At 39.9% G+C, this 20,694-nt stretch overlaps 1 protein-coding gene across 2 annotated transcripts in view; it reads left to right on the top strand.

Moving 5' to 3' along the window:
- Positions 1-14,745, top strand: part of COL1A2 (collagen type I alpha 2 chain) — a 36,995-nt gene extending 22,250 nt beyond the window's left edge. For both annotated transcript variants that reach the window (XM_083826001.1, XM_083826000.1), the window contains exons 30-52: positions 527-571; positions 1,450-1,548; positions 2,273-2,380; positions 3,276-3,329; positions 3,903-3,956; positions 4,479-4,532; positions 4,624-4,677; positions 4,773-4,880; positions 5,873-5,926; positions 6,020-6,073; positions 6,927-7,088; positions 8,019-8,126; positions 8,567-8,674; positions 9,304-9,357; positions 9,459-9,566; positions 9,753-9,806; positions 10,151-10,258; positions 10,860-10,913; positions 11,040-11,147; positions 11,582-11,828; positions 12,261-12,451; positions 13,522-13,764; positions 14,324-14,745. In XM_083826001.1, coding sequence (XP_083682127.1) covers positions 527-571; positions 1,450-1,548; positions 2,273-2,380; positions 3,276-3,329; positions 3,903-3,956; positions 4,479-4,532; positions 4,624-4,677; positions 4,773-4,880; positions 5,873-5,926; positions 6,020-6,073; positions 6,927-7,088; positions 8,019-8,126; positions 8,567-8,674; positions 9,304-9,357; positions 9,459-9,566; positions 9,753-9,806; positions 10,151-10,258; positions 10,860-10,913; positions 11,040-11,147; positions 11,582-11,828; positions 12,261-12,451; positions 13,522-13,764; positions 14,324-14,470 — 2,376 coding nt within the window. In that variant the 3' untranslated portion in view covers positions 14,471-14,745. The remainder of the gene's footprint in view (positions 1-526; positions 572-1,449; positions 1,549-2,272; positions 2,381-3,275; positions 3,330-3,902; positions 3,957-4,478; positions 4,533-4,623; positions 4,678-4,772; positions 4,881-5,872; positions 5,927-6,019; positions 6,074-6,926; positions 7,089-8,018; positions 8,127-8,566; positions 8,675-9,303; positions 9,358-9,458; positions 9,567-9,752; positions 9,807-10,150; positions 10,259-10,859; positions 10,914-11,039; positions 11,148-11,581; positions 11,829-12,260; positions 12,452-13,521; positions 13,765-14,323) is intronic.
- Positions 14,746-20,694: the final 5,949 nt, after the last annotated feature.

Genomic DNA, 20,694 nt, shown 5'->3' with positions numbered 1-20,694 from the left:
GTACATGAAGAATATTTTATTCCAAATTTCTCTTGAAATCTACAAGGTTCAATCTAATTGGCATTACTCCAGTTGTATGGGTTTGCACATAACTGATTTCAGTGGTTTTACGATGGCGTACAACTGAGGTAACAGTGATAATTCATGCACCAAGTTCTGCACAGTTAATGTGTGATCGAATCTGCAAATTGTGCATCCTATGCATCATAACCACCCTTAAAATTTTATAGTTACACCATTCCATGTCCCATTGTAAAAGAATTTACATTGCATGTGCCTTACAAATGAGCTTGGAGTTCAATAGCTCTTCACACAAGAAGTACAGCTATTACCATGTGTGCTCTGAGATTTTTGTGCAGTTATATGAAAAGCATTTATGTATCTAAAAGATTCATTTTAGTCTGAAGATTTTCAATATACTGCTGCAATTTGAGAAGCATTTCTATTTACTGCTAAGAAACATTCAATTTAAACTAATAAGTTTGCTTTTGAAATAACTTTCATCAATCCATCTCCTCTCTTCTAGGGTCTTCATGGTGAATTTGGTGTCCCTGGTCCTGCTGGCCCAAGAGTGAGTAATTCATCTGAAATCTAGTAGAGACTGTAGAGACTGTCTTAATAAAGTGTTCAGTAATAATATGATCTGTATACTTTTACAAGTTTCTCAAGACAAACAGCTCTTCTTGGGTACAGAACACAGCAGACTGACTACCCGGAAAGAGAACTTTCTGTGCTCTTTCCAGTTGTCAGGGTATATGATTATACAATACACGCCAGTGTTAGTAAACTTCTAGACAAGCAATACAAATATTATCCAAGTAATGAGGTCCTGATGAGCTGATCTAATTTTTTTTGCATTAACAATCTTCACAATGGGAGTGTGGATGGCAAAAGACTGGTCCTACCGTGTTACTCTGAGGCCTGGTACATATGAGAATTTTCAGCTCCATTGTCCGTAGATCGACTTAATCCTGACCAGTTCAGTGATACCATCCCTTGCTAGCCAGCTCCTGCTTCCCATGTAATGTCCTTGTAAACAAATGGTGGGCAGAATCCAGAGCCTGGAGTAGTCATTAGAAGATACTGCCTTCACCTCTCTTCACTCCCGTGCAATTATCTGCCCTCAAATTGATATCAGAAGCTCCATTTGACAACAGTATGCAAGTCATTATTCAAGAGTAAGCACAGTAGCCAAAGTCCGTGATCAAGAAGTACCTGTAAGTTAATTGTCAGCTGTTATGATGCAAGACTTTGGTACCTTGCTGTATTTGTGTCAAAAGCTAGAGACAGTTCTTCTGACCAATTTAGTTAATGTCGATAATTTTAATATTAATAATAGTTTGTTCAGCTAAAAATGCATCATAATGTCACTGCTATCAGTCAGTTCTTTTAAATCTCTAAGCTACAGGCCAATTCGAGGAAAAACTCCAATCAGACTGTCTCTTGCAGGGTGAGCGTGGTCCTCCTGGTGAAAGTGGTGCTGTTGGTCCTGCCGGTCCCATTGGAAGCCGTGGTCCATCTGGCCCGCCAGGCCCTGATGGTAACAAGGTATGTCTCTGTCTCTTCTAGCTGCTATTGCCTCGCTGTTGAATCGCTGATGAGGGCAGTCAAAAGCCTTCTTTACTGAGCATAGCTGATTGCTGGTAATGGGTAACCTACACACCGTAGCCACTGGGCCATTACTTCAAGTAGTACAGCTCCATGATAGTAGTAGTAAAGCTCACAGATAGTCCCCACTAACAGATGTTTTGTTTAGCTCTACAGAGTATAGAAGGGGAGCTCCTGTTTGAAATCAGTTTGAATACAGCTTGTCATCTAGGAATACTGTTACTCTGATCCAGGGTCAAAGATTTTGGCCGAAGTTCATACTAAGCTCTTTTTATACCCACCTGGGGCAAGGTGTTCTTGAGTCTAGTAAGCAATATTTTCCCCAAAATATTAGCATGATAATAAGTGATCATCTACCAAGCTAACACTGTCTGGATGCTGAGTGTGGGGCTCAATTTTCAAGATTTTCACATATACTCTTTCTACTAAAGTTTACTTTAGATTGTGGGACAGACTAAAACCTCAGGAGTTCACAGAGTCAGGGTTCATGTCTGACATCTTCGCTAGCTGAAAAAGTAAAATAAATACAATAGCTTGAGACCAAATACTACTACTGAGTCTATTTAAAAGTAAGCAGAATTATGGTCTTAGTAGTAATAACAATTTTGTTCCGTATTGTGTGAATTATTTCACTCTGTCTTACAAGATATCCTGTTGCTGCTAGGGTGAGCCTGGTAATGTTGGTGCTGCTGGTGGTCCTGGCCCTGCTGGCCCTGGTGGAATCCCAGGAGAGAGAGGTGTTGCTGGTGTTCCAGGAGGCAAGGGTGAGAAGGTAAGATTGGTTGTCTAACCTGCTTTGTTATGGCATACACGGGTTTGGGAGATACCTGAATTAAACTAGCTGGAAAAAAAAAAAAGGCAGGTTACCCAAATGACTTTCATATATTGTGAAACTGTATTTCAGTGTTCATTAATACTCCATAAAATACAAGTTTTGTTGGTCCAACAGACTGACAATCTTTTGAGGTCCTAAGGCTGTATTTTGATCTTTGCAAATTGGTTTAAGTGGCAGTTAGTACTTCACAGGGTTTGGTAACAATCAGCTTACCTTTACCAAAGCAATATTAAATTTGTGTAGGCTTTACAGCAGGAATGGGCTTACAGATCACAAAGGACTGAATCTCTGATCAAATCCCTAACAGTTCAACTCTAGGTGCAGTGCCTATGACATGTAAATCAATCACAAAAATGTTGTGATTATATCAGATACAAATAAAATCAGAAACCATTTTAGCTGGCATAAGCAGTTTTATAAGGCTGTGAAGTCTAGTTAAGTGCAAGTCCTGTTGCAACCTCTGTTTTATTCATATAATTATCCTTAATTGATTTCTATCTTGTTAAGTACATCTTGTTCTAAATTCTATTCTGTTCATTATTTAAACTCTATACTGAGATTTCTGGAACTTTAGATTTTTTCAGTCAAAACAATAGCCATTTAGTGTAAAGGCAATTGTAAGGAACTTAGGATAAAAATTGCTTACAACTTTCTGTAAAATACTATGCACTGACATGCAGGTTAATAAGTCTGTTCTCACACCAAACCCACCATGATATATATCTCTGTAATGCATGTATACTTAGCAAACAGCTCAGGGCTTCTTTCTTAGAAACCATTCTGTTCATTGCCAATATAATTGCTTTTTTCTTCTCTGTGTATGATCTTCTAGGGTGCCCCAGGTCTGAGAGGTGATACTGGTGCCACAGGAAGAGATGGTGCTCGTGTAAGTATTTCTTGGTTCTACTTGAGTTTGCCTTGCTGCACTTCAGAACTTAAGTGACTAAAAAGAATATTTAGGACTTTCATTTTCCAGTGTATATTATTTCCTTTTACAGCTGTTTGCTTTTGAGGCAAATTAGCATGATTGTGTAGCACCTTATCCAGAGATGTTTGAATCTGGGGAGTGAGAAAAGCGATCACTTCTCATGCACACAAGCAGAGAAATGACATCAGCAGAGATCAATGTATTTCGTAGACAGTTTTCAATGTGATATTGTCCTCTGGAAGTTTATAGGCTCAGCCCAGAGACAACCAATTCAAAAGGCAGCCTGTAAAAACACAAAATTATCATTAATTTGACATCTTGGCTGCCTGTCCTAGATTGCATGTTTTGGGAAGAAAATAATGGCATAGATTTTATTTGACAAAATCATGTGTCCGTTATATTAAGTGTTCTTTATATTAAAATACCTGCAGGGAAATCACGTATCTATCTCCAGGAGAAAAGAGAAAAAAATTAAGTAGTCAATCTTGCTTACATATTGTCAGAAATGTTGTCCTGTCTGTTGACCTATAGGGTCTCCCTGGTGCTATTGGTGCTCCTGGCCCTGCTGGTGGTGCTGGTGATCGGGTAAGTCTATTCTTTGAATGAAAAATAATCTTGCCTATTTATATAGTTTACCCACAGCAGGAGTATTCAAGCTGAAGTGTCTAGTCTAATAAAAAACAATTCCAACTTGTTAGAGTGTAAGTTTTGTAAGTTTTTCACATCTGGAAGGCAAGGGTTATTGGGATTTAGCCATAGCACCCATGCCTCTTCTTAAAAGGACAGGGAAGGGATAAACGCCTATATGGCAGTGGTTTTTACTGCAAGAAAACTTTGATTTGGGCTTTATAAGAACTCTTTCCAATTGAGGCTAATTGCCATGATCCTGCTCATGCAGTGGGAAGACATTCTGATGTGGTACTGAAGAACCACACATTAGCTCATGATGATTCTTTATCCTGTCCAATTATCATTAGAAACTATTAAAGCAGTGCAAGTCAAAACACAGACAAGTGGAGACCTACTTAGGCACCTGTACCACAGGGTCTACTGTGTTCTGACTAGCGTGGCGTTCCCCCACATCATGTCTTCTGCCTTCTGTTTCAGGGTGAAGGAGGTCCTGCTGGTCCTGCCGGTCCTGCTGGTGCCCGTGGTATTCCTGTAAGTAGAAATTCCTTCCACTAGTCTTGTGTCAAAGACATGATGTTCAGAAAAATGCCCTCTTAAAGCCAATTCATTGTCCTCTCTTTAGGGTGAACGTGGTGAGCCCGGTCCCGTAGGTCCTAGTGGATTTGCTGGACCTCCTGTGAGTATTGTTGCCCTTTTACTGATTCACACCATTCCTTTACTTTCTTTGTATGTTTTTCCAACTCATTGTGTGTGTTTCTTTTCTGCCCGTAGGGTGCAGCTGGTCAGCCTGGTGCTAAAGGCGAACGTGGACCTAAAGGACCTAAGGGTGAAACAGGACCCACAGGTGCTATTGGGCCAGTTGGTGCTTCTGGACCACCAGTAAGTGAACTGTCTTTGTAAAATGCGTGGTTCCTAACTGTGCTAAGCAAGAAATACGCTAGCCTGAAGGCCTTGAATTTTGAAAAGGTAATTAAAAAAAGAACAAAATTTCAAACTAGGCTGTGAGGAAAGACAGCATTCTGATTTTCACCCACTATATAAACTTTGTCAATCTATTTATGTGGGCTCAGATCGTGAGTCTGGAACTGAAAGGAAGAGAAATAAGTAAATAATTTTCAACTTGCCCTGAAGATCAGCAAAATCAGTCTATCTTGGACCATTCAGGGGGTGTTTGTGGGTAAGTTCCTGAGCTGAGGACCCTGATACCTTCCTCTCAAAGACAAGATATGCTGTTGCAAATCGAGTTTCAGTCCCAGTCATGCCGAAGCATATGTGCAAATTTGTCTGTGCACCCACTTGCAAAAAGGCTTTTAATGTGCTTACACCTTTATAGCCCAAAGGTATCCACTACTTCACCTGCATGCAGCCCATTACTGGGGAATTGGTGGAAATCATGCAGAAAGTCAGGCCTTGGTCTTTGAAATACTGTGAAGTGTTGCAAGATAACATGGCTTGGGGATCTTACCATATGATTTAAGGTTGGAACTACATGGCTGAAGCAGTCATACTGTGCAAACAGAGGACTTGCTGGTTTTTGCCTTACTTCTCCTTTCACCTTTTTACTTTCAGATTTGCTTAGATGTATATGCATTGGCAAGAGAGATTTCAAGGGAGATTCATTGGAGTTACAAATGCCTTATGCAACTCTTTGCAGTCCTTGCCATATTGATTTAAAACATACATGAGAATTTCTTACCCCTAATATTAGGACATAAATTCTGTTTTAGGACCCAGTACTCCTCCCAATAAAGTAAATAACAAAATCATCCTTAACTTTTGTAAGAGTGAAATTGGCCCCTTGACTTCCACTTTTTGTGAATATAAGCAGTCTTTGCTTGAATCATCTGTCTCTTTCAATCCTTCACATATAGGGTCCTGCTGGCGCTGCTGGTCCTGCTGGCCCTCGTGGTGATGCTGGTCCTCCTGTAAGTCCTCAGGCTTTTAACATTAATGTTGGTGCTTTCCATAAAGTCATCATTTCCTTTAAACCAAATTTTCCTTTTTACTTTTATTTTTAGGGCATGACTGGTTTCCCTGGTGCTGCTGGAAGAGTTGGTCCTCCAGGCCCTGCTGTAAGTAACTAATGAAAACGTTTTAATGGGAGACAAGTCCAAAGTTGGATTGGTTAGGGATAATCCTCAAATTCTGACTGTATTGGAATTACTTCAGGTCTTTACCTGGATGAGAGTCACTTAACTGCTTAAATTCAGAGAGTGGGAGTTATGCATTTAGTTTAGTTTTTTTACAAGCCATCAAGCATCTGTCTGCATCTTGTAGTACCTAGCCACTTGTAAAAATCTGGGGTTCTTTTGTTTTTATACATTGAGTGTAACTACATTACCACTGATTTCAAGTAGAATAAGAAGATTGTGACCTTCCTCAAAAAGTATGGAGAGATTATCTTGTGTCCACCCTTTCTAAACTATCTGCAGTTCCAACCCCTGTCTGAAACAGGGCAAGCTCTCCTTTTATTTAAGAAGGGAGTCACTGCCACTTTATTTCTCAGCCAAAAAATCTTATTTTATATTGACTTTTGTAAAACTTCCTATTCACAAGGGTGTTCAACCATTAGGAAAAGGCATTTCTTTCCTATATTTAAATATACTTTAAATCCAAGTATTCAAAGCAAAACAATCCTGTTGAAAGTTTTTTTCATAGACCTTATAGTTGCAATTAATGTCTCCAGAGCCAATCAATATTTTCATATAAATTCCACCACATTCAATAGATATAGTGAATATATCTTCAATAATTCTGATTCCAGCTATCCACTGCTAACAAAAGTAGTAGCAGTTGCTTCTCTGGAACAGCTGATAACTTGTTTATTGCAAAGTACCATTTCTGTACATGGACATAAAATGAAACCTGTTATCCCCGGTTAATTAGTCTATATTGTAATGATGTCATGTTCATACTCAATCCTAGGGCATCACTGGTCCCCCTGGTCCTCCTGGCCCAGCTGGCAAAGATGGTGCTAGAGGCCTGCGTGGTGATGTTGGTCCAGTTGGCCGTACTGGTGAACAAGGTATTGCTGGCCCACCTGGTTTTGCTGGTGAGAAAGGTCCATCTGGAGAGTCTGGTGCTCCTGTAAGTTACTAAGTATCACATCTCATTAAAACTATCTCTCTCCAAGTAAATGTTACAGCTTCTAAGACACTTTTGGTACTTCTGAAGGGTTTTTCTCCTTTATCCTTAAATTTGTCAAAGGTTTTAAGCAGAAGCTCCATTGAGACTCAAGAAATTGTTTATAAAGATGTAGCTAAGAGTAAAGTCTTCGGTGTACTTGTCAGACATGCATTAAAATTTCATAGGTGACAGTTGAGAAAATTTGCTGTATAATGTCCAGTATAAAGCAAAAAATGTTCTAGTTTTATGTTGTAATAAAAACATAGTTGACGTAGAGGGCCTGACTGTAATTAAGAATAATAAATAGGGTGATCAGTCAGGATGATTACTTAGGCCAAGTTTAGTAGCACGTGCTCAAATTTTAAGAAAATTGAAAAATCTCTTAACTAAACAGCCTTTGCCTTTCAAAGGGTCAGTAAAGAGCTCTAAGACTTGTCTAGAGATGTTAGGAACTGCCTATGTATCTTCTAAGGCTATCTCAGAATCAGATGATCACTGTGGAATCCCCTCACACAGTTCCCCTCACACAGTCATTTTCTCTGTACTGAATACCCCACTTTTCATGCACCACTCACTGTTAGTGAATGGCAATGACTCAATAGATCTTGTCTAGAAAGGAAAAGCGTATGACGGTTTTTCAGAAAGAGCATTTTCACTGTTGTGGAAGCAGTTGGGGAGGGGAGATGTATAACCGGCATTACCTCCTCACAGACCTTTGCCTTTGGAGTTTAAAGTTTTCTGCCTTGGTTACAAATTCTTCTGTGTGGGAACCGGCACTGACACACATTGAGATCATTGGAAAGCGGTTACAGAGCAGAACAAATGAGAAGTGTGAAGGGCCTTTAAAATCATTTTTTCTCTGTTAATATAAATGATGTCTTCATGTCATAGGGTCCTCCTGGTACCCCAGGTCCTCAGGGTATTCTTGGTGCTCCTGGTATCCTTGGTCTGCCTGGCTCTCGGGGAGAACGTGGTCTTCCAGGCATCTCTGGAGCAACAGTGAGTATATGTCTAGTTAACTGCTTTAAACGGGCTAGTGTAAAGGAAAATGAGGTCTCCTCTTAAGGATTACTATGGGACAGGAGATCTAGATTCTGCTGTTTCTGTTGCTCATGCAAACAGATGATAGTTATATGGAGCCTACAGACTTAGAGCAGCAGGAGAAATTATTGCTTGCTACAGACAAGATTTGTGTCTGCAGGTGAGCATATTTTTGAATGGCATCAGAGGTTTTTGTTCTTAGCAAGGCATAGAAGAGGCAGAAAATTTAGAGTGAAGATAACATTTACTGTAGTTAGATATGTTTCTCCTTGTCTCCTTGTTTGTTTCACTTCAGAATTGATCACAGGGAAATGTTTCTCTTAGATATAGGCCAAAAGTTCTATAAGACTGTTTTTGTTGTATTATGTCACATTTTGTTACCACTGTTCCTGTATTAGGGTGAACCTGGTCCTCTGGGTGTTTCTGGTCCTCCTGGTGCTCGTGGTCCCTCTGGTCCCGTGGGTTCTCCTGGTCCAAATGGTGCTCCTGGTGAAGCTGGTCGTGATGTAAGCTGTGTCTTATTTCCTCTTCAAGATTGCTTTTGTTTTGAGCCAAAGACAAATACACAGAAAATCTGGATGCAACTGGTGGTTGTTCTGCTAGTGAACTTGTACCTTCCAATATCTTGGTGGCCTTGCTACCAGCTCTTCAGAGCAGTGAATAAATTTATCTATCTAACTTAGCCATCCAGGTTAGTAGTTCACCTTTAAGAAGGGTATCCATACAATGGCTAGACATAGCAGTTAAAAGATAATGTGTACATATTTTATTTTATCCTGTACAGATAACTATTATAAAGCTTTCTGTGGGCTGTATAAGGGAAGTTTATTCCTGTGGGCTATATAAGGGAAGTTTTACTGGAGTCCTCAGATTATCAAATAAAAGAACAGCAACAAAAGTTTTATTTTATATTGATCTTGTAAAACCTAGAATATTTGAAGATTGTCTTAGTTTTCTGAGAACATGAATGTAGGGACTCGAGGTGTCATCTGTAATGAAGGGTTTGTATCTTCAAGACTTCAGCTATCTCACCTTAATGTCTTCTCAATCTCACTGGGAGCAATTGGGCTGACATACAGTTCTGTGTGATATGAATGTTGATGGAATTTAATATTTTTAAATGGTATTTTAACAGGGCAATCCTGGAAATGATGGTCCTCCAGGCCGTGATGGTGCTCCTGGTTTCAAGGTAATGTGTTCTTTCCTTCTATTTCATGCTTATGAAAGAAGTATTCCAATATGTGTAAGTCAGTAGTAACAGTCTCTCCTCTTGTATTCCCTTGTTTCCAGGGTGAGCGTGGTGCTCCTGGTAGCCCTGGTCCCAGTGGTGCCGTGGGTGCTCCTGGTCCTCATGGTCAAGTTGGTCCTGCTGGAAAGGCTGGAAACCGTGGTGATCCTGTAAGTTGATGAGATCTTGCATTTTTTGATTGATACAGGAGTACCATTTGTCCATCATACGTGTATACATTATACGTCAAAACCCTGCAGTATGTGGATAATTAATAAAAGTTCCATGCTTAACATATCTGCAGAAAACGATGTACAATATACAGCAGTGACATGCATTTTCTTTTCTTGTTTCAGGGTCCCGTTGGTCACGTCGGTCCTGCTGGTGCTTTTGGTCCAAGAGGTCTTGCTGTAAGTCTGATTTCTAAGTACATTACTACATGCTTGCAAGAAGAGAAAACGTGTTTTATTATTAAGGGGTCACAACTGTGCTCAAGCCCAAAAAGTAGTGCTTAAAGAGCCGTAAATATTTATAGACCTAGAATCTCGATCAGCCTTCTCTCCCCTGGGACCAATCCTGAGGCTTTTGAAATTGACACTGACACTTTTCCTGGGTGTTTAAACGGGATGCACATAAGTAAATCAGGGGTACCCTATGGCATAACGTAGAATGCTTGTTCTTAATTCTTGCTTTGAGAGTAATAACTACTTGAAGCCTTCTGTTTTGTTCCTCTGACATCTGTATCCCTTCCTAGGGCCCACAAGGTCCACGTGGTGAGAAAGGTGAACCTGGTGACAAGGGTCATAGAGGTCTGCCTGGCCTGAAGGGACACAACGGATTGCAGGGTCTTCCTGGTCTTGCTGTAAGTAAACGATTTTCAGTATTTTGACTTACTCCAGTTGGCAGCATCTGTCAAAGGCCATCAGATCCTCTTTAACATTCAATGCTCTCCACATAAAATGTCAAGTTTTCATAATGCCATTGATAGTTTATCTTAGAACTGTGAATACTGTGAGCCATGAAGCTCAAGTGCATTTGACTACTCAGAATTAAAAAAGCTCTGCTTTTGTTTTAGTATCATTTCCTTTTTTTCCTCAGAAATTGCAAAGCTTTTGTATCACAGAGAAGCAGAATTCATTTGTAGATTGTCTTCCCTTTAAATTCTGGTATCCACTTTAGGAATTTTGACTCTTACTTTTAAAGGCTTCTCAGAAAATCTGAAGAAACAATGTAGAGACCTTTTTATATAGGTTATCCCTGTAAATATGTACTTCCACCCTCTCTCCTCCCTCCCTAAAACAGGCATTTTATATCCCAGCTCCACTAATAAATGCCAGTAGCCCTAGATTTCCATTCTGTGAACCCAAATACATCTGCTGATTATAGTTCCCTCCTGAATCATGCTAATACAATGTGTGGCACTGCATTTTTTTTAAAGACGGTGCATTTGTCTTTCCCAATAGGGCCAACATGGTGATCAAGGTCCTCCTGGTAACAACGGTCCTGCTGGCCCAAGGGTATGTAAATATAAGAGCATATGCAAATAATTCTTCCATTGTTTTATGCAATAAATTTTTACGCTCCCATTTACAAATCCCTTTTTGTAGTGTTCTCTACTGTCATTAAACTGAGTTTCCTTTCAGGGTCCTCCCGGTCCTTCTGGTCCTCCTGGTAAAGACGGTCGCAATGGTCTCCCTGGACCTATTGGCCCTGCTGGTGCACGTGGCTCTCACGGTAGCCAAGGCCCTGCTGTGAGTATAACTTTTATTTTGTTGTTTTAACACTTCAGTCACAGTTACAAGAAAATAACTTCAAAACCTTAATAGTTTAGAGAGATGTGTTTTCATTCGGGGGGGAAAAAAAAAACACTTCCAAATGCTGTTGTGAGTTAACATTCAACGTTTCCTGAATAGGGAACATCTCAACCGTTCCCTAATAAACCTGAAGTCCTTGTTCATTTCTTACGGCCAGACAGTATGTGCACAAAGATGTGGTAGTCCTACGCAGTCAGTCTTCTACTGCTTTAGCTCATAGTAGTCACCACACAACGGGTCCATAAATCCTTCCTCAGATCAGAGCTGAGAGTGCTAGGGCTTTGGTAGGACAATGCGTGTGTAGAAGCAGTCAACTGAGAACCCTATTTATAAGAGAATGCTTCTTGTCTTTTGCTTTTGGAAAACTTTAGGGCCCCCCTGGTCCTCCTGGCCCCCCTGGTCCTCCTGGTCCCAATGGTGGTGGATATGAAGTTGGCTACGACGCAGAATACTACCGGGCTGATCAGCCTTCTCTCAGACCCAAGGATTACGAAGTTGATGCCACTCTGAAAACATTGAACAACCAAATTGAGACCCTGCTGACCCCAGAAGGCTCCAGAAAGAACCCAGCTCGCACCTGCCGTGACCTGAGACTTAGCCACCCAGAATGGAGCAGCGGTACGTTAGTGCCAGATAATTGCCCCTTCTGTCCCAGGGAGTACTTCCAGCTTATTGGCTTTCTTTGATGAAGGGTATCCCTGGCCAACAGGTGAAAATACTAAATGTCAGGTGAAGAAGTTCTGTCTGCCTTCACTGAAAATACTTATCTATGAGGTCGTTCTGACAAGTTCTTCATATCTGTTGTTGTGCAATTATTGCAATAATTTTTCAAAATAATACAAAAATATTTAAGCCTAGTTTTTGAATAAAATTTCCTATATATTGACAATCTAAAATACGTGTTTCTCCCAACTGACACCCTAATATTTTACTTAGTTGTGATATTCATCACCTCTCTCTTGAGTTCCTATAGTCAAACTATGAAATACAAACTGAATGCAAATGTTAGCGTCAATGAACTATTGTTCATATTTCTTTCCTCAATTACAGGTTTCTACTGGATTGATCCTAACCAAGGCTGCTCTGCAGATGCCATTAGAGCATACTGTGACTTTGCCACTGGTGAGACTTGCATCCATGCTAACCCTGAGAACATTCCCACTAAGAACTGGTATGTCAACAAGAATCCCAAGGACAAGAAGCACGTATGGTTTGGTGAAACGATCAATGGTGGCAGTCAGGTAAGTGATGTACTGGAGAATGATTGTTTCCAACAGTGCTGTCTGAAGAATTCCGCATCTACTGTCTGTCTGAGCAAAACTTGACTTAAACTCTTAGACAAAAACAGGAAAAGGGGAAAAAACTACCTTTTTACCTTTTCTCTCAAGGGAACTCGGTTCCATTTGAGTTGAATCACAATTCACTAAAATTATTTCTTAGTATTTTTCTAACTTTTCTTGGTGTCTGCAAATGATCAGTTCAGTATAAGTGGCTATTTCTAAGGGAATCCTGGACTGGAGTATGGTATATTAGTATAAAGACAGTCCAGAAACTGTCCAAAAAAGTAAGAAAAACCTCTTTGCTTATCCTTTTAATTGGGATTTATTTTTGATATATTGCACTGTCCCTAGATAGATATTTTTATGACACGTAATAGATCCTGAGTGTATGCTACAATAACACTCAGAATTACTGATCTAAGTAAAACCAAGAAATAAGTCTACCTGCATGTTAGACAACAGCCTGTCGAAAATCTCTTATGTACAATTAAGGAGATCTAACTATGTAACTCTTAAATGAAATTGAATTAGTCTGATGAAATCAGTGTCCCAGGTTCTTTAGTATAAGAACATAAAATTCATCACTGGGTCAGAACAAGGGTAGCCTAGAGTCCAGTTTCTCTCACTGGCTAAAAGCAAATGCTGTAAAAGAATATAAGAAGGAAACAAACATCCGTAACATCCACAGACACTATTTTATTAAACTAAAAAAAAAATCAGGTTTTCCTTGATTCTGGAATTGTTTCTGTGTATTTATGGAAACAATAGATTTCTAATCCTCAAACATCTGATCTCATCTTTAAATCCACATGAACTGCCAACAGCGATATTTTGGAACAGAGTTCTACAGCTTAACTGCATCCACTCGTGCCTGATTTTCAGCCTATTTCCTGCTAGTTTCATTTGGTGTTCTCTAGCTCTGCAGTTGCAGTAGGCAGACTTCTGTGATTTTTATGTTCCTAGAACAAATACTCGAACATCCACGTTTCTCCAGCAAAACAATTGACTGTTTTCCTTTCTGTTTTTTTCAGTTTGAGTACAACGATGAAGGCGTGACTTCAAAGGATATGGCCACCCAGCTTGCCTTCATGCGTCTGCTGGCTAACCACGCCTCCCAGAACATCACCTACCACTGCAAGAACAGCATTGCCTACATGGACGAGGAGACTGGAAATCTTAAAAAGGCTGTCATACTGCAGGGCTCCAATGATGTTGAACTACGAGCTGAAGGCAACAGCAGATTCACTTTCAGCGTTCTTGAGGATGGCTGCTCTGTAAGTAACATGGAGCATGTGCACCATGATTGCAATAATGACAGAGTTGTGCTTTCATTCAGGACTAGATTATCGGTGAGATCAGCAAAATTTTACCCACTGAAGATAAGTAGCCTATAGAACTAACTATGCTGATCTTTAGCAAGTGGCAAGGACTGGGGTACAAACAAATCCTACCTGTACTGTGCAGTGTGGCATGAAAGAAAAGGCTTTTAAGAGGGACCAGACCCAAATCCTGTGTAAACTGAAGACTTTAGAAAGTAGTTCACAAGCTGCAGGAGGGGCAGGATTAAGTCCTCAGTATCTCAGGCAAGGCTCTCTGAGGATTTAGCATCAGTGTGAACAATATGGTAATGTAGAGCATCACACACTACTTCAGAAGATTAAAGTAAATGTTTCCTCTTTATCAGAGATATGAATAGTTTGATATGGGTATCTTAGTTGCAAACAATGGCAGCAAAATTAACATGAACTTCTTTCAGAAATTATCGAATCAGGTAGAACAATTCTCAGTACTATGAACAATGCAATAACAACTCTAATGAATCTTCTCTTGCAGAAAAAGAACAATCAATGGGGCAAAACGATCATTGAATACAGAACAAATAAGCCATCTCGCTTGCCCATCCTCGACATTGCACCTTTGGATATTGGCGGCGCTGACCAAGAATTCGGTTTGGACATTGGCCCAGTCTGTTTCAAATAAATGAACTAAAATTAACTTAAAGCCCCCCCCCCAAATTATTCTCTTTGTCATTTCTCTTTATAATGAAAGCTGACTCCTTCCATTCCTTCTGTTCATCTACTTGCTTAAACTCTGGGCGAAAGAGAAGGAGAAGAATTGATTGGAGCATTGTGCAATGAAATTTAATACAGCCCCAAAAGGACTTGGAAGTCTTTCAAGATTTTAACACCTTGCTTTGGGAAATGTCAACCTTTGTAAAGAAAAAAAAAATAAAATAAAAAAATCATGAAAGTTTGCACCACTTGTGGCCTTTGAATATCTTCCACAGAGGAAGTTTAAAACCATGACTTCCAAAGGTTTAAACTACCTCATACACTAAACTAAGTGTGATCCACATCCTTTGTAGGCACTTCTCCATATCATATGAGTTACTTTCAGTTCCACTCAGAAGACAGTGGTGCTAATTTCATTATTACAGAGTATCTTTCCAATACTTGAACTTCGATGGTGCTAACAACATTTAAAATATTTCTTCTGTTTCTTTGAAGTCTGTCTCAAAGCTTAGAATGTCCTGTCTCACCCCCAGCTTAAGCATGTGGATCATTTGTCCTCATCTTTGTCCTCTTCCTCCAAAATCAGGTGTGCCTGCTTTCAAATCTCATTTTCATCTTCTACAATGGGTAAAAAAGAATCATCACTTCTCAAAAAAAGAAAATGTATTTTGTATATGTGAGATGTTTAAATAAATTGTGAAAAAAAAAATGAAATAAAGCATGTCCAGTGTTCCAAAAGAAACTATCGAATGAGTAAAGTTACTTGCTTAGATGCATCAGCAGATATTTATAGCTAGAATTTAAAGTACATTTCCATTACTGTAAGTATCTTTCTTAGCCTATTGCTGTAAAACATTTGCTTGGAGCATTTAAAAACTGCTCGGAGCTGTATTCAGGGTGTGGTTGTCTACTTGACTCTTCATTTCAACATCACCTTTTGAAAAGTCCACAAGAAAATCAATAACATCATGCATCATTGTACAAGAACTTCAAAACCATAAGTAATTCTTTTTTTTTTCCAAATTCCAAGCAAGATTAATGTCTAAAAGAAGGATCATTCTCTTGTGTAAGGGTAGCAGGAAAAGGAAGATTCTGTCTTGCTGAAAGCTGCTTGTTGTTGAGAGAGTTGTGCTGGCTGACATTCAGCAGGACTGTATGTTTTTGAAATGATATGCAGTAGTCAGAGCAAGGCATCTCTAAATTCAGTCATCTTGTCAGGAAGATCAGGCTTTGTTAGGCCCTTATAGTTCATACAAGTGTGTACAAGATGCAAATTCATCCACTGTTAACTTTAAAATCACAAGAAACACACTAAGATCCAAAGACTGTTCTTTGCTGAGAGCTTGTAAGATACTGTTAAGATACTGCTATCATACAGTGCTTTTCCGAAAGCCCTAAATAAATTGTAGTTTAAACAGCTGTGGATTTGGAATCAAAGAGAACTTGAGAGGTGCTGGAGAGAAACCACAAAAGACAAGGAGGACAACAGCAAGAGCAGGTAAGGGGGTGAGAGGCGAGGCAGGCTTAATCAGCAGCATCCTCTAAAGGGAAACCTGAAGAAAATATCCAGAAGGTCCTTGTAAGCCTGAAGACAGCCCCTGAAGGTTAGTGGCTGAGAATCCAAAGGCAGCTCCAAAGGGTGCAAGGAGGAATAAGCACAAAAAAATGTTTCTAAAGGAAGCTTTTCATTCTTGCACAAAAATGATTAAGGAAAAAAAAGGCAAATATTAAAACCTGGCCCTAGGTGCAGCTGCTGTGTGCCTACAGCTATGTGCTAAATTAATACAAGAATTGCCATAATAAAATACAGCCCTTTTTTCTCTTAAGTGAATAAAACATAGTTTCATGTAAATACCTACTGTTATTCGTGGGACCGTGATGATTATTCAAGCGTTAGTATTTCAATCATTGTCTTGGTATTTAAACATCTTTGTTGTTGCTGTTGTAAAGAAGAAAATTAAATTATTAAAATGTTAAGAGTTTGTTTTCTCACCTGGATTATCTAGAAGCCAGGAATTTTCTACAAGGACTGAAAAGACGCTTCCCTGAGTCCATGTAATTCACTAGGAAGTGTGCAAGGGTTATTGCTAGGACTGGGACGTGGACTACTGCTGCCTGTACTTTGGGGTGGGGGGGAGAGAAAAAAATAAAATAAAAAAGAGATTTTGAAAAGAAACTCCAAAGGGAAAATGCTATCTCTTTTGGCATCTTCTGATTTCTCCTGTTCTCTCTCTCTTTTCCACGGCGCTTCCTGACAGCCTCCTGGTAACATCCAAGCTCTTCTGTGTTGTTGTACCTTTGCTAACAAAGTGGGCTCATCTGGAAATCAAACTGGAAGAAAAAACATAGCACCCACCTCACAACCTGTGTTAGCACCCAGAAGATACTCAGTTTGGCCCGTGGGTTTTGAGCTCATTAGAAATTACCACACAATCAAGTCGTTTGCTTACGCGATGTACAATGTTGAAGGCATTTCCTCTCCGAGGACCATAGCTGAAAATATGTGAGTTGAACTACAGGTGGCGCAGGGGATCTTCATTGTCTCATTTCAGGAACATTAAATGATGAATAAACTTTTGATAAAGTTCAGTCAGTTGTCTTTGGGGGCGGTCTGTCTCTCTGTAGGGATTATCTCTGGACAATTTAATTATAAGCAGGTATGCATCAGCAGTGACACAACTAGACCATTAGCATAAAGTGGCTAAAACAATAGGGTTAAAACAGATTAAAGCTGACATTCAGAACAACACAGAAACCTGCAAGCAAAGAAAAATTACTGCAGTAACCAAGCAAAAGATTACATTTGCAGCAACCCCTGGCTGTACTGCACAGGAACAGAATTGCTGGAGAGTCTGGGTAAGACTGGGTAAGGAGACCATGGAGCTACTGACATACCCAGTGCTCGGCTGCGATACGCCTGTAAATGCCAGTACTGATGCTGTCAGAGCAATTTTCCTCCCCGCAACACTGTGGGACTGGTCACACATTTGTGTGTCCCCCCTTTCCTTGCTCCTCCTGAGTGCAGCTCTCAGGGCCCACCACCGGGCTGACATTTATTGCTGCCATCCCCGCAGGCTCCGCTGGCAGCAAGCCGGGCTCTCTGCGGCACGTGCTTTTGCATGAATGTGGCATAAGCAGGTGAAAACCAGGGGTGGTGAGAACATCTGAAATTCAACCAACGCAGAGAGAAAAACTTCAAAGCCTTGGAAAGTGGTTGTGGAAGGGAAAGTTGTAAGTGACCCGGCTGCTTCACTGGGAGGAAAATCATGAGCCACTGACTTACCTTAAAGCAGTTTAAAATATGAATACTGTGCTGAAGACTGCAAATAGTCATATTTCTTTTAACACAAGTAAGAGACAAAATAACAGTCCTGTTAACAGATCGCCGTTTCCACCACACAGCTTTACGTTGCCACTCGTGACGTGGTCAGCTTTGCTGCAGTGCTTAGTGGTTTGAGACAGGGTCTCCTAGAAGCTGTTTTTCTAACTGCCACCTGATCCCGTGTTTTACAGTACCAGAATCACACAGACGGATTTCAAACAATGAGATAATGGCAAGTTCAAATAAAGCAGTTCTCAGACACACTATCAGAACTAATCTATAATTCATCTCCCTTCACACAAGCTTCATTATCAGCACATTAAAAAAGCATTATTTTTCTGTATTGCTCCCATATATATCTCAGATGCAATCCAAATGCAATCTACGGTGCATAAGCAAAGACCTTCCAAAGAAACAGCTGTATTTCTGCGTTCCTAGGCTGGAATAAATTAGTCCTTTCCTGAAAAATAGGTGGTTGAATGCGGGTAGTACATGAGCAAAATTCCCTAAACATGATTCCAGGTTTAAGCATATCCTCCGACTGATCAGGAAGCAATGGCTCTCGTTAACCCAAAGTTAAGTACCCAAACAAATACAACAGATGAATGCCCTTTTGAAAACAAGCATCTGAAATGTATATAATTCAATATAATAATTATTTCAATGTCAGCACCATTTAGAAACACATATATATGTCGTTTTCTCTTACTACAGAAATCGTGTCTTTGTGTGAAATGAAACAAGTTTTCCTAAATGCCAATTTTAAGACCCTTAGTAAAGAACAGCAAGTGATCCTTTACCATTTCCACGAGGGCAGTGCACCACCTATTGGCTTAGACGGTAATCACAGAGCTTTGAAGAGCATTTTCGTTGTTTGTACCTGAATTCAGTGAGCGATCTTTCACTGCCATAGTTACTGTTGAAATCTTCTGAGCCCTGCATGACCAAGAACATCCCAAGGGCTATTTCTGAAAAATATCAGTGCCACAACTCTTTCTGAAAATCAACCGGCTTATCAGAAGTACACCCATCTGAACCAGGAAAGCTCCCGGCAGCAAACTGCAGTCTCAGTCAGGGTAGAAAGGAATCCAGATGAGAATAATTTTGTCTTTTAGTTGTCGATTTCTATGAATCCAAAACAGGAGAAGCAAATTCATCCAACTGATAGTTTCCTGATGAATTGAATGCTTGTTTAGATACTTTCTGTAAGTCACCTCTCAGTTTCCTGCACCCATCTCTGCAAATGTACTGCAGACTCTGCCATTTCAGGTAGGCAGTATATTCAGTAGTGATCTGGAACAGGTAAGAAACAGGAAAGGAACGAAACCCAAGATGAAACCTCATAGGCAGCTCTTTCTTCTTCTCTGTCTTCCCGGCAAGTTGTTAGATGCTTACCCAACTCCCGTGGTCAGGGCCCTGGTCTCTGAGTGCACCATATGTTTTCAAAAGAGAAAATCAATTGGAGAAAGGGGGATTTTCTTTTCCATTTTGAAGCTGTTTTGCGCTCTTCTGCAACTTTGAGGACTTAGAGCAAACTTCTGAAAAACAGGAGGCATTTTTAAGACTTGTGCCTTGCTTGTAGAGTAGAAGCACTCTGTCAAAGGCAACAGACCAGACCAAAGACCTCCGCTGGTTTTATTACCTGCTCTGTTACACCTAGGTCAAGGCTGGGATTTTTTCTTAGCTATTGGTTCACCTCTCTACCAGCTAAATATCTGTTTCTGAGCTGACAGTATTCTAAGCTTTTTGCCTTTAGCTTTGAAAACAGTTTTTAGATCCTTCTCTTCTGACATTATAGAAAGGAAGACATCTCAGAAAAATTAAATTCTTGCACATATCATGAAAATACACAGATGAGCAGAGGAGAGAGAGACATACCGGTTTTCTCTGTGAGAAAGGGCTGACAATTATGAAATGGAAAAGGGAGAGAGTGGATTCAATGCATAAGAATTTGTTCTGTTCTTAGGCCTTAGGGAAGGGGAGAGTCTGTTAGTGAAGCATCTCAATACAAGTGGTTTTAAAGCATAAACAAGGACATTGAACGAAAGAATTAGATCCATCTGCCTCTCATTAGAGCAATTTTTAAAGTGTGTCCTGCCCAGGACATTCAAAGCTGGAAGCAAACAATTACAGCTGCCCTGCAGAGTCCAACTCACTAGGCTTTCACACACATCTTACGGGAATGGCACGGCTACGTGGCTGCCTGTTAACTCCTAAATGAAAGAAATCTTTGCTAAGCCTGAGGTGCACAGGAGCCTGTGCTGATATTTAGTGTGTGTGCTTCCATTTTAACATCACAAAACTACTTAGACTCGTGGGAGCTCACAGCAACCCAACAGAGAACCATATAGACAGATAGATATGGCAGAACAGTGTGAACCCTAAGGACTGCTCTGTAGTATTCTGCTTAAACTACATTATTTCTACGCAATTTCATCTTTAAATAATGACTCATGGAAATATTCTAGTCTGTTAATCTATTGTTGATACTTGAGAAATCTAGTGTTTTAATGAGCCCAAGGTTAATACAGAATTTTTTTTCCAGTGTTAGAATTATCATCCTAATACTTAAAAAACCTTCCTAAAATAAAATTATCTTCCTAAAAACACTGAATCCAAGAACAAGATACCCTGCACTAAGTCCTAGTAAACTACAGACTGTTTCAAGCTGCTGAAACTAACTTCACTATACAATATTTCACTGTAGTAGATTATTTCATATAATATCTCGGTCATTTCACGTTTAAATGCAAAAGCTACTCAAAAGCACACTGCAAATTCTAACGAGAAATTAAATTGCAAAAGAAATAAGATCATTCTTAGTGGAGAAATAAGACTGGCTGGCAGGTTCTCCCTATTACTAGTGGGGA

Source organism: Anser anser (assembly GCF_964211835.1).
Source record: "Anser anser genome assembly, chromosome: 2".
Lineage (NCBI taxonomy): Eukaryota > Metazoa > Chordata > Aves > Anseriformes > Anatidae > Anser > Anser anser.
The sequence above is the reverse complement of the archived record's forward strand: the minus strand, read 5'-3'. Positions and strand labels throughout refer to the sequence as shown.